Source organism: Crocuta crocuta, unplaced genomic scaffold (assembly GCF_008692635.1).
Source record: "Crocuta crocuta isolate KB4526 unplaced genomic scaffold, BGI_CrCroc_1.0 scaffold25, whole genome shotgun sequence".
Classification (NCBI taxonomy): Eukaryota; Metazoa; Chordata; class Mammalia; order Carnivora; family Hyaenidae; genus Crocuta; species Crocuta crocuta.
The window spans coordinates 9665053-9679680 of NW_027532015.1; the positions used below are offsets into that span (position 1 = coordinate 9665053).

The 14628-nt window shown below is 36.8% G+C and overlaps 1 protein-coding gene across 2 annotated transcripts in view; it reads right to left on the reverse strand.

The window, feature by feature from the left end:
• Window positions 1-14628, reverse strand: part of ADGRG6 (adhesion G protein-coupled receptor G6) — a 137940-nt gene that overhangs the window by 61322 nt on the left and 61990 nt on the right. For both annotated transcript variants that reach the window (XM_077776110.1, XM_077776109.1), the window contains exons 3-5: window positions 12259-12600; window positions 9421-10044; window positions 420-488 (exon numbers count right to left, since the gene is read on the reverse strand). In XM_077776110.1, coding sequence (XP_077632236.1) covers window positions 420-488; window positions 9421-10044; window positions 12259-12600 — 1035 coding nt within the window. The remainder of the gene's footprint in view (window positions 1-419; window positions 489-9420; window positions 10045-12258; window positions 12601-14628) is intronic.

Consider the following 14628-nt stretch of genomic DNA (forward strand, 5'->3'; position numbering starts at 1 on the left):
TAAATTCCCTTATAATCTTGCTGTAAGCTTAACAGAATATTTAACTTAATTATCCCCTTGTTAGTCACACATGAACACTTTTTCCAATATTGCATGACTATATTTATACCGGACCTTTGCAATAATATTGAGAATAAAAAGAGGGAAAAATGAAATAAATCCCTGTTTAATAGTATATAATTATTCACATTTTAAAAAGCCCATGCTTTATGGAAATATGGTCAACCAGTGTGTGAATGCATTCTTTCTCCACAGGGTATGTGCTGTGCACCCACACAACTGAGAGCCAGAAATTCTTCTGTTTTGCTGGGTTTTGGCTTCTCAAGTGAAAATTAAGATAATAATCAAAATAACTTAAACCGCATTATCCAAAATAGCAAGTAGGAAACATAGTCCAGAGGGCGACGCTGGCTCCCTACCTTGGCAGAGGGTCCCCAAATCTGCACAGCTGGCTAGTTCTGCGGCCGGGAGTGGGATCAGGTAGGAACCTTGATCAACACAGAAGGATGACACAAGTTATATAAATTTAGGATTTAATGACATTATGCAAGAAAAAAGAATCCATGAATCTTCTGGTTGGTATAATAGGAGCAGACCTAGAAGAGTCCAGCAATAATACTCCAACATCAAGAAAGTCTCGTAAGCTTTGGGTCTTCATTTCCACAAAGCTACAATCACGTTACTGACATCTCCCTCAAAAGCTTTAACTCCACTTATTGGCTGTTCACAGATGAAAGGAAGAGAAGTGCTCCTATCCATTAGCGTTTGTGTAAAAAGTCCAGGACCTTTTCATAGAATAAATTATCAAGCTCTGGTAGAAATTCATATAAATAAAGTAATATAAACATCAAAGGTAAGTTTCAAAAGTGAACTTGGATATGATTAATATTCATAAAATGCATATTCCTGATCACAGGCACCAGCATATGCTGTTTGCTATTCCAGAGATATGCTTCTGTGACTTCAAATTGGCCTCTGTGTCTTTTCATTTCAAACTTTTTTTTACTGACGTATCCTCAGCAAGAAACAAGTTTAGAGCTGATTTTCTAGTAGGTGAAATGGATTTCCCTTATTGCACTAAAACTCCCTCTGACAGTTAGCAGATTTAACCAACAGGTTAAGACTGTTCCCGATGGGCTAACCTTATCACAAAGCACCCCTACTATGCATAAAGACAGAAGAATAAATAAAAATATTCATATATATATACACACACATACACATATTTAATCTTAAGAGGACATTTCTATAATAGTGATTCTATTCTAATGTTTAAACACTTTCCAAAGTCTCCCATGGGAACAGTATGTGAAGGCACAGCAGGTATGTGATCTAACAAAATGTGTCTAATTAGGTAAATGATGGACATAAGCAGAAAGCATCCCAACAGTTTAACAGCATCTCATGAATCATGATTTCTTCATTCTTACCTGTCTCAGGCACCTAGCCCAATGAAGAAATGCTACCCCAGAAAGACCTACTCAGGGACGCCTGGGTGGCTCAGTCGGTTAAGTGTCAGACTCTTCACTTTGGCTTAGGTTATGATCTCACATTTTGTGAGTTCGAGCTCCACATCAGGCCTCATGTTTTAGAGTCTGCTTGAGGTGCTCTCCCTCTCTCTCTCTCTCTCTCTCTCTCTCCCTCTCTGTCTCTCTCCCCTTCCTGTGCACTCTCTCTCTCTCTCTCAAAGAAAATAAACAACTTTAAAAAAAAAGTACAGGCTTGTCTGTGATGTTAACTGGCAAGAAGCCCTCATCATAGATATTTACATATTCATTCAATAAAAATTTAATCACTGTTTAGTGTGTGAGGCACACAGGCTAGAATAATGCTTTAAGACAATGTCACTGCTCTCAGACATAAATGGGAGACAGATTTACAGTTCTCTGAATGCTGCATGTGAAGTGCTCAGTGGCTCAAAGGAGGGCATGACCAGCAGTTTCAAGAGAAGGGTGAACAGAGGATCCATTACAAAGAAGAATACCTGTGAGGAATATCAGGAGCACTATACTGATATGGGGACAAGTGGCTAGAAGTGGGTATTACTAACAGACAGAATTACTGAAACACATACCAAGACGGCAGTGAAAAATTCTGGGAACTGGGTGGCATGGCATTACTGGAGTAGAGTAGGAATGATCAGGTATATAGGTAATAGACACTTCTGGAGGGCCTTATAGAATGCTGGCCCCATGAATGGTGGGGCTCTGTCTTTCACTGGTATATCCCACACACATAGTAGGTGGGTACTCCAGCTTTACTGAGTTTTAAGATGCATTATCAATGACTGATAATATTTTGAACTCTTTCTTAAAGGAAACTATGAAAGGAAACAAAGTGAGAAAATTAGATTTAAATCTGACACCACTTTTGAGCCTCCCTGGCCAGGTAAAAGAGAAGATACAATAAGAATAACTAATATTAATAGTTCAGACTTGATATCATGAGCACAATGAGGATGGCAGGAAAGAGATGGATACAAGACATCTGAAGACCGAATGTACAGTATTTGGTAACTAATTGGAGGAAAAGGAAAGAGAAGACTAGGGAACATTTTTCTGGTTTCCACCCTGAGAAATTGGTACATAATGATCTCATAAAAGGAAAGAGGAAATACTAAAAGAAAAGTAAGCTTAGGAGGGGTGGAAAGAACAGAAAGTCCAGTAATGAGAAGTGAGGTGTCTGTGTGATATCTGGATACATGGGCAGGTGTACACATTTTTGTTGCGAGGTCTAGCCAAGAAATTATGCTGCAGAATCTACAGAAGTGCCTGGGATGATTCAAGCTAGAGTGTAGATTTGATGGAATCATAGCTATTCCTATATTTAAGGACCACATTATCTAAGAAGTAAAAAAGAGCTCTAAATTTGAGAAGTAAAAATAGTTCTTGTAGAAGGTGGTTTTATAGAAGTTTCATAGAGGGTGTGGCCATGTTATGCATACCAGAAAGGTCAAGAATGATCAAAACCGAGAAGATGTTTACCTCTGCATTGGCATTCTGGTAGTAACGGTACAGGAGTTAGTTTCAGTAGCACGGGGATGATGAACTCATGACCACCATTTGAGAAGTGAATGCAAAAAGAGGAAGGTTGGCTATGAAAGGAGGCAGAAATAGGGAGGGTGACTTTGAAAGATTGAAAATTTAGACAAATAGATTACAGGAAAAGGGCATCTGAGGAGGCAGAAGTTGAGGCTTGTCTTAGGACTGAGGTAGGATTTTGCCGTCAATGTTTTCTGACCACTATTCTTTCTCGTCACACTTAACTTCTGCCTTCCTCTCGCAGAGCCTTACTTCTCTGTTCAGTATTTATATTTTAGTGAGGAGCTTCTGAAAAAAGTTTAAAAAACCTTTAAAACTCAAAATGAGAAAACGTCTGCCACCGCAACATGAGAGAGAGAGAGAGAGAGAGAGACCCTTGAACAGAGTTCTTGTGCTCCTCAAATTACACACAATGTTGGCAGTCAAAGGTTCCTTAGGCCACTTCTGGCACTGATACAATATCTCTGAAGACAAAGAGAGATAAGGAGACAGTGTTGTGGGAAAGAAGTTTCTAGGCTAACTACACGTCCACTACAGTATATTGAAGGGCTTAGTGGTAGAAATGAGGAAAGAAAACCAGAATAGTTATGATTTAGAGCAAGATATTTAACAATTTTCTTTAACATTTCCTCAGTTTCAGTGTGTGATAACAAGTACAAGTTCCAATATGTGACATCGTTGTCAGGGAAAATTATAACACTTCTTAGTATTTGATCAGTTGTTCTTTTTGGGGGTACTTACAGTTTAGCAAATTGATAATGTATTATAAAATACTCAATAAGCTCTGCTTTATGACAATTCAGTATGGCAATAGAAATTAAATCTGAAGACTACATAGTGTGAGTACAAGTGACAAATTTAAACAGAAGGAAATTATACTGATAAATGAAAGCTTCCATTATAAACATACCAAATTACATAAACAAATACATAAAATATAAAAGGTGCACACAAACTTTTTATTTACATCCAGTTCCATTTTGAGCACAACTGCGTAAAAAAAGTTACTCTCATGATAGATTTTCCTAGGTGGACATATTTACAGGCCAGATTGTTAAGGAAAAAGACCTGATTCTCATTCCTGGATAATGATATAATTAGTATCAAGGAATTATTTTCAAAATGTGACCTATGTGTGTTCACTGATGTTTGTGGATACCACACGGGTTTTTTAAGGGTATTTACTTAAAAAATAACATTTGATTGTAACATTTAGAGCCAAATTTCCTTGGGGGAGGGTGAGGGGGAGTTGGAAACGTAATCACTGAAAATAAACAGGTGACGAAAAGCTTTAAAGCTGTTAATCTTTCTTCTCTATCTGTTATTCTTCCAAAATCCTGCCACTGAAAGGAGTCACTATTTACACAAGTTGTGATAAAAAAAAAAAAGACGGATGCATAGCTAATGGCTCGTCTTACATTCTACACAATGATAATCCAAGAAACAGCAGCACTAAATCTTCACAGTGAGTGCAATAGTTAGAAAAAAATAATAATTGCTTTCAATTCTCTCTTTGCAGGATTACTAAATTGAATTTTATAATTTCCATAAATATAATTACAACAGCATTATTTCTGGAAGCCATTTATGCTCCTAAAGTGTTTGGACAGCTTCAAAGAATAAAGTCCTTTGTAAAGATAAAGTAATTTTATCTTTATTTTATTATTTATAAAATAATTCAGTTATCTAAAAATGCTACACTCAATACAGTTTTTTTAGGGATGAAAGGAAGATGCCAACAGTGACTGGGAATTTTATGACTGTAGAAGACAGGACCATAATAATTGAAAACGAAAGGGTAGGAATCTAAGAATTGATGAGGTCTGGGTAATTAAGCACAAAATTTTGGAAATGAAAACAAAAATCAGTACGAATCCAAAAACTTCTAGAAAAGAGTAACTATGAAGTTGGGTACTTATGAATTGTGTCTTATCTCTACATCCACAAGCAGTTAATAAATGGAAGTGGTTAATAAATGCTTGTTAACTAAATTTATTTTGTTTGAACTTAGACTATTCACTGAATTATACTGTACCACTCCTCAGGAAAGAGCGATCATCAGTAAAATAAATAAAACTGGTATAGAAGTTACTGTTCTTTGTGATAATTGATGAACATTAGCCAACTGAATATGCTTAATAAAATTGTTCTAAGAAAAAGAATGATGCTATAAAATGAAAAAGAATTACTGCTAAATAAAGCAGTTCTTTCTGGAAAAGACAGACAAGATTAACTGTGTTAACAAAAACTCTTGAAAATTTCTTAAGGTATAATATAATTCCCCAACTAGGCTTAGGATAGTGTAGGAAAACAAAAAAAATGTCTAATTCTGAAATTGTTGAAAAAATAATTAATAATATGCTGATTGTATTAAGGCTAGGATATTTACTATTTGAAACAAATGACAGGCTGTCTTAATATTAGATTGAATCAGTTCTGTTTTACCATCATATTTTTATTTTATAATTTACTCAGCAATAGACCTTTGGAAAATCTATTCATTCTTCTACCACAAGTTGATTCTGGAATTAAAAGTCATACTTAACAGATATTGTCAGTTGAATGGAATGTCAGGCATGAAATTCTATTTTCCCATTGGTTACTGTACTGATTATTAGTTTTTGGACTTTACTGTTACCATAAAGAGCAAGCCAAAATGTTCCAGAAAAAAAAGAAAGGTTAAAATGTTAATAGAGCAATCTTTTTTCTTTTTAATTTGTTGAAGTTCTGCATAGCTAACAAGCTTAGATATCATCTCTGTGACAGGTATTTCCTGTCAGTTAATAAGTGACTTGGGTTCTTCAACTCCCAAAGCTGATGACTGAGTGGCAGGAAACTCCCTCTCCCGTTATGACTCCTGAAACACAGCCCAGGATATCTGAATCCATGGCATGGGGTGTTTGCGTCATCATGGAATGTCAAGAAGACCACCATAAAAATTAAAGGAATTCAAATACACAGACTCTGTAACTTGTGCTACTCTTTCAATGAAATTACTTTGAAAACGTACAGATGGCTAAGTTACCCAAGCATGTGTTCGATGCGTTCCAGTAATCCTAAGCCTTGGGAAAGGAATTTTAAAGACAGTGTTGAAGAACGCCCAGATATGAATCTTGGGGAAGGGAGACAGGAGATGTGTATTTTAGCCCACCAACTGCCTTGGCCACTTTTTTTTTTTCCATTTTCAGTTTCCTGCCTTATATTAAGTGAAGGGACTGGCCTAAGTTGGGATTCCCAAACAGATATGCCTCCTGGGGCCAGAAGCCAATCTAAAGATGGAAGGGGGCTGGAGTGGGAAGAATACAGAGAATGGTAAGGGCTGAGAAGTGGACAAAAACCTCACCCCAGCTGTGTTGACCAGGCAGCAATACTAATTCAGGCTTCATTTCTTGTTTGCCAGAGAATCCAAAAATTTCTCTTTATTTCAAGTCTAATTTTTTAACATTGGTAATAAATCATCATTTAAAAGCATTGTGTGGAACAAATACAAATAAATGAGAACAAATAAATGCCACCGCTATCATCAAGGTCTGAGGGCTTAGTGAGCCCACGAGTGGCTGGCTTAACTATACCTGGCCCAGGAGATCTAGTAGGTCTTTTCCAGTGTCGTCCAAAGTATGTGCTTCCAAAACTTGGGCCCTCATGATTCTCTGAACTAGTTTCAAGGATGGGCCAAGTTTCTCTTAAAGGGCCAGACAATAAAAATTTTAGCATGGTGGGCCGTGTTTCTGTCTCTCACAGTCACCAACTCTGTCACTGTGGCACAATACAAAACCTCCTAGGCATGGCTGTGTTCCAATAAAACTTTATTTACAAAAACTGGTGGTCTGCCATAGGCCTTCCTAGTTTACCAACCTCTGGTCTAGAGGATTTCTTAGAGACGTTCAGGAATCCATGTATATCCTTCACATTTATCATATTAATGTATCCAAGAGGCGACACTGGAAGGAACTCTTATTCATTTTGCTTCAAACAAATACAGTGTTTATACCTTGGAAAGCTAGTGTTTTCCCACAGGTCACACCCAAACCTTCATACTCCTCATCCAGGCAAGAATTAGCTCACTTACTCTAGTACAGCCATCTTCTGGTGCTGCATAATCCAAAAGACAGTCTAATTTATACTTGTAAGAAAGCACAGCTCTAAAAGCAAACTTTATGAATTCACTTTTTGGCTTGGCCACTAATTAACACTGCATAAATTACTTAATTGTGCCTCGGATTTCTCATCCACCAAATGGGGTTAGTAATAAAACCCACATCATGGGATCCATGTTGTAGAAAATAATTAATATGTGTAAAGGCCTTAAAACAGTACCTAGAACATAATATGTATTAAATATTCAAATTAAGCATATAACTTAGGTATTAGCAATTATTAATATACTTACTCAAAGTTATTTTGGTTGCCACAATCTTCAAATATTACTCCATAGAAAAGGAACTATTAAATGATCTATATTATGACGTTCTAATAATGGCCAAGGCTATGGTGAAAACAGGTTCCTAGGGTAAAGATAATCACTCTGGACGAAGGAAGAATATCACTGCCCTCTCACTGCTCACCATCCCACACGAAACACACACACTTTATCTCAATTTCTTCACGGGGTGAAAGACTTCTCAGGAGTCCCTGAACATCCTCGGTAGCTGATCAGACTGAGGGGATGCTGAGGAACACCATTAGCTCTTATGAACTTCTGCAGTCTTCTTCTGGAACACGGCTGTGGTTTACCCTCTGTCCAACAACCCACGAGGAAATGTCTCTCAAATGACATCACTTAATAGCCTCCCACCATTTGCAGATACACCATGGACCACACGGAGCACTGACTGACTTACATTGAGGGTTAGTGACAAGAATTCCCCAGAGCAGAAGGATACACACTGTTTAGAAACTGAGAAGGTGGTCCAAGGTCTTTCAAATGGGTCCTACTTTATTCAAAGTATTGGGAATGAATTTCTGGTAAAAATGCCCTCCAAAGTCACATGAGAATTACTTTTTAACACTATACCCCTTCTTTCCTCTTTTTAAAAAATTTTTCTTAATGTTTATTTCTGAGAGAGAGAGAGGGAGAGAGACAGAGAAAGACACAGCACAAGCAGGGCAGGGGCAGACAGCGAGGGAGACACAGAATCTGAAGTAGGCTCCAGGCTCTAAGCTGTCAGCATAGAACCAAAGCGAGGCTCAAACTTGTGAACTGCGAGATCATGACTTGAGCCAAAGTCAGACACCCAACGGACTGAGCCACCCAGGCACCCCCCACTTCTTTCCTCTTTAAGTAAAGTTATCTATGACTAAAAAGTATCTATTATCAACAATTTAGTCATATGACATTCAAAAGTGATAATGAAACTTCTACTTTTATATTTTAATCAGTCTTATAATAAAATAATTTCTAAAATTAACTCATGCACATAAAGAAAGTTTGATAGAAGTCTATTTTAATATAAAGTTGCTATATAGAATTATTTTCCTAAGTATTTTGCATTTAGCTACTTCCAGTAATATCACATTTAAAGCCTCTCAAAGATTAACCATAAAAAACAGCCCCTCTGGAAAACAGTGTGGACGTTCCTCAGGAAACTCACAATAGAACTCCCNTTAACCATAAAGAGAAAGAGACAACAAATGCTCATTTTCAAACAGAAAAAATGCTCAGGGAAAAATTGATAATTCCTGATTATCAAAGATTTTTCCACAAAATGGACTGCTTTGGTATTTTATCCTGGCTGAGTCAATACCACTCTTTTAGGTGGTGGTCATTTATTTAAATAAGTTAATAGAAATTGCGTAAAGATCAACTTTTTATTGTATCATCTTTGTGATTAAAAACAATCACTTATTGATTTCGTTTGGGTCCTGGTGTTCACATTTCTATTTGAGGCATCAAGTTATAATTTTTGTTATGTTGGTGATAAACTGTGTGACATTTTATGACATGAAGAAAACTTGAATATGATGGGACCAAAAGCTTTGATTGAATAAATATGGTTTATAATCAAATATATGCTATGTATGGCTGAGCATATAACATTTTAGAAATTATTTATTTATTTTTTTAATGTTTTTAAAAATTTATTTCTGAGAGAGAGANCTGTGAGTCTGAGCCCCGTGTTGGGCTCTGTGCTGACAGCTCAAGCCTAGAGCCTGCTTCAGATTCTGTGTCTCTCTGCCCCTCCCCTGCTCATACTCTGTCTGTCAAAATTAAATAAACATTAAAATTTTTTTAAAAATTAAAAAGCTCATTAATGACAACTACGTGTGTGTGTGTATGTGTGTGTGTGTGTGTGTGTGTGTGTGTGTGTATGATTTCTTGTTGACCAACATGCATAGAACAATGCTTTAAAGAACAAAGGGTGAATATGCCCAGACTTACCACAGCTTAGGTTGCTTTCAGCTTTCAGAGCTAGGGTTGGGATATTCCAGAATTCATTTTGCCAGTCGACCACATTCCCTTTCACATTACAGCTGAGGTTGGAGAGGATTTTGGAATTCATGGTGAAATTCCAAAGTCGAAAGTTATAAATGTCACCTTTTAGAGAGGCAATTTCATTGTAACTGGAGCCTAACAACATTTTCCCATTTCCAGGAATCACTTTATTAATGGTAGCATCACAGGGAACTACTTCATAGTTTCTCTTGAAATTTACACCAACAAAACCCAGAGAATTATTCCAAATGATGCAGAGCTGCTCAAAGCTCTCTGTGAAAATGTCTTCTTTATCCTTTACAGGTAACACACTGTTTAGGAAGCATTTTGAGCCAGAAATAGAAACAAAGTAGCCACTCTTGGCCTTTCCAAAACTGAGTAACTGTGAGGAGGATGCATTTGAGTAGGAGAAGGCTATCCATTCACGGTCTTCCTTGCCAATTTTGGTTGCTTCAAAGCAGAGAGTGAAAGCGCTGAGCTCTGGAATAGAGACACTTTTGGCAACAGATACCTGATAACTGTCTAGTGTCTGGGGTAAAATGACCTTCTGGTTCCTTAAGGACACAGCAACTAGAACAAAACATAGTAACAGATAAAATGTATTAACTTCAAATATGAACTAATGAGACACAAAACATCTGATATGCCCTCCCACCCCCACCACTCTGGACTGACTGACTTTGGCCCCATCACGTCTCCTTCATGACTATCACCAACCCATTACCTTGTATCAGTAAGAACACTATGTAATGCCATCCATATTAACTCTAATCATGATGGGATCTCACACCAAAACTTCTGAGTTAGAGCCAACCAAGTTGATAAGTATCTTTTTTTTTATCCCTAAACTGAAAAAACAAATCCCCAAAACCCAAATTGAGGAAAGAAAGTTTCAGGAAAGCTCTTTTTACAGACTAAGATTTTCAAAAATACATTAGTTTTCAAATAATTTCTAAACATAAGAGCTAATAGTTCTATTTTTCATTAACAACTGCCTTTTACTCTTCCCAAACCCTCCTCTGCTGCCCTCTCCCCTTCAGAGACTCCACACCCTATTCATTTTCTCCCTCACCAGGCTATTTCAAGAGCAAAGGTAAAGATAATTCTATTAAGGAGAGGCAGTCTAGTAAAAAAAGTAAAAGTAAAAATGGAATTTTAAGTTATATTTCTTTTACAGCTGGGCATTTGAGCTCCTCTGTGAGGAACAGCAAGGAGCACAGGAAAAAAGGGTTAAAAACAACTTTCAATCCCAGCTCTTCCACAAAATTCACTGTGACCTTGGGCATGTTACTTCGCCTCTCTTACCTTTGTCTCCTCATCCATAAAATGGACAAATGACAACTATTGCACAGGTGGTCAATAGGAATTAAATAAGCTAATACCTGGAAAGCACTAGAACAGTGCCTGCTATCGTCAGTATAGAGCTACAATCGATTACTAACATTACTGATTACTAACATGGATTACGATTATCATCTGCATAATATATCCAAAGTAAAATGTGTTAGCCTAGTCCTGTGACACATGTGAAATTATTAAGTAATACAATGGGTTTCACCCTACGTTAATATAATAGACACTGTGAAACATGCACTGGTTTGAGAGAGAGGTAGCTCTCTTCAAAAATTCTCATTAATGCTGGCTTCACAGGAATGCTAGTTCGAATATACTTTAATATACACCAAGAATAGGTCTACAGTAAAAGCATCATTTTCATATAATATTCTAGTAAAAACTGCATGATAGAATTTAATAGAATCATGGATTTCAGTCTCCTTTTTAAAATATAAAGCACTTTATAGGCCTATTTGCCCAAAGGGATACTCATCTAATATGAACCCAGTATACTACATGTATTGTTAAAAGTGCTGGAAGGAAACACGTCCATCAACGTTTTATTAGTGGTTATGGTTGGATAATAGAGGTAAGGATAATTCTAACTTGCTTCTTTTTATTTTCTAATTTCCTGTAGTATTTTATAATTTTTAAAACATCATTTGAAAAATTAAAGCACCTGTTTTCCAATTAACCACACACATGTAATGTGAATCGCAAACAGTAAATAACTTTACCACCAAAACCACAAGTTTATAATAAAGGGGGTCAGTCACGTTCATAACGGTGCCTTTCTTTTTGTTTCTTCTTTCATATATGATATCTACTTAAGAAGCTAGTCTTGAAGCCTGAGTTTTCCTTAAGCAAAGAGAGGCTTTAGAGAGACCAAGACTATTTAAATGTTATAATAGGCCAGAAGCCGGAAATATATTGGATAGAAATATATTTTTTCCATTAGAAATGTTGAAGGTGTTTTCCTCAGACTATGCTGTTTGTGAGCTTAAGTTATACATAGCTCTTTTTATTTTAATTTATATGCTAATTTTTTATATTTGTTCCATAGCATAGTTCCTTAAAAGGGCAACATCTTAAAAGCCTAAAATAAAATGATTTCTGAAGAGTAACATTTTAAATGATCAGTGATGTTAGAATTACAGCTTTTAATTATTAGCTGTGGAATATCTACAATATCTTCCAAGCAGCCTTTAAATGTTCTGCATATAAACAATATAAAAGAATTCAGCTCTACTGTAACCAGATTTTAGATCTGGTAACTATATATCACTAATGAGAATGCTCGAGAATATTAACAGATTCTTGCCCTTAAATTCTAATCCTAATCATTCACATGCACATAAAAGAGCATAGCTCTTGTCTTCTGGTCTTTGTGTTTATTGTAGAGCATGTTAAATGAAAGCAGAAGGTTGGCGTCGTCTTTGGTTTACATACCTCTGATGTAGCTGGCATTGAAGCCTTTCTTCTGGATGCTAAAGTCACTTGAAAAGGACACATGCATCTCATTCGCACTGGAGTTAAACGATAGGCCTTTGGCAGTTGCTCCGCAAAATTTAGTCTGGCTCTCTCCATTATCAAGGGATAATGAATCATAGATGCAATTGGGAGCTTCTTCAATGTCGAAATCATTAAACGTTATCTGAATGATATAGCCGGTGGGGGCTCGCAGGGTCCACATGCAAGCCTGGCTGTTTGGGTAGTCGTTAGGATAGCATGGAGAAGTAAATGTCCCCGAAGGGCTGGATAGGATGACTCTGCAGTTGGCACAGCCCCACACTGTTGGCCAGACAAAAGAGAGACAAAGAGAAGGGTGGGGATCAGACACATACAATAAACCAAGAATACCACACACTGGAGACAATCAAAGAGTAAACACTTTAAAATACCAAAATATAACCCTGAAAAATAAAAGGAGACTGAAGCCATCCCAAGGAGAAAAAGAAAAAGCAACAGAGGAACAAAAAAGTAAAAGAAAAATACAAAGTTTTAGAGCCATGACTTTTAAACTCAGGGGGGATGGTTGAATACTCTAAGAACCTGATAAAAGTTACAGGAACTCTTTCTAGTAAAACGCATGGATGCCACTACACTCTTTTAGGGAGTATATGAGGCCTCGGGAGGCACCAATGAATCCATTTTTCCCAAAGGTGCACTGGCCCAGGTTAAGAATTTCTACTCTAGACAATAACTGAAACAGGGTGAAGGGAGTTATGGAAACATAAAGGTGGAAGTCAATATTGTAATCATGGAAATAAGGGAAGATACATACTTAGGAAATAAATGATTAAAGAGAAAGCTACCAATAAAAATATAAACAAACAAGTTATCTTTGTGCAGATTGTACTTTTTTCTAAAGTTCAAATAAATAGCGTCGCCTTGCCCGTGTGGAATATATACAGTTTTGAAAATACTTCCACTTATTTCATTTGTTCATTACAGTTGTTATGTATATACCTGTGTGATTACCTCTCATTCAGTCAGTGAATAATAATTGAGTGCCTGTTAGATGGCACTATTCTAAATAGTATAGATTAGTCAACAAAAAGACAAAGTCTATGCCAGAATGATTCTTACACTTCAGTTTTGGGCCCAAATAAATAATATAATGACAGATGGTAACATGAGGTAAGAAGAAAAGTAAAGCAATCAACTATCTCTCAATTATTAGCTACCCAGGCCATAATCACCAGTTGGAACCATAAACCAAGGTCTCCTGTCTTTCTATGTAGTCATGTTTTTGCAATTAATATTCATGTTTCATTCAACAGTTGTATAAATGTAGGCAGTAGTTTCATTTATTCAACTTTCTGGATAAATAAACTGCCATAAAACTGACACATATACTTTCAAACAGTAAAACATTTTGACCGTGTTTATGGAAATCACTCTAACTGTATTATATTCCTCCCTCTTTTACTGGGTTGAGTAAAATAAATATGCAATAACTTCTCTTGAACATGGTAGTTACTACAGATACTGCTTATTCTTCCTCGATTCAGTGAAAGAAGCAAGGACTTATCAGATATACTACACTGCTCAGGTTAGGTTTTTCCTTTTTCTTTCCCCTGTGGCCACCTGGTGTTATGTGCCATATCCTTGACAACTCTGCTCCCTATCAATTCTCTCTAACTTGCCCTCCCTCTGCTTTTCCTCCCTAGGTCTCCGTTGTCTCGTACAGGGCTGAAGACAGAGGAAAACAATGCACGATCACCAAGTGTTGGCCAAATGCCTTCTCTCATCCATCCCTGGGCCACCACATTCGTCTCCATTGTAACTCTAATCCGAGCAGTTGTATTACTTCCACTTACGACGTTATTTCTTATTGTCTGTTTCTCTGAGCCCAACAAGCAAGAGTATGTACTGTGATACTCACCATCTTACTCCTCAGGACCTCACAGCATCCCTGGTACATGAAAGACTTTCAATAAAATTTGTTAAATTTATGAATAAATGAAAAACTTAAATCAATGGAAACATGTCTCAATTAAAGAAGGATGAAGTATGATAGAAGCCATGCAAAGTCTAAGTCAAAAAAGACAGTGTGCATGAACTCTGGAATATCTCTTTGGATGGGAATTTAGGGTGCGCTCTTCCAATTATTTCACTCATAGTATAGGACTGTGAACACTGGCTCTGACACGTTAGCTTCCTGTTACTGTACCTTGCGCTCAAGAGAGAGAAGTAATCCTAATAAATTAACAGTTTTGTATCCAGTAAGAGACCCTGAAGATTAAACAAGAAAAAGACAAAAGAAAATAAGATACACTCTCTGTGTCATCTCAACATGCATGAAGCAACAGCATT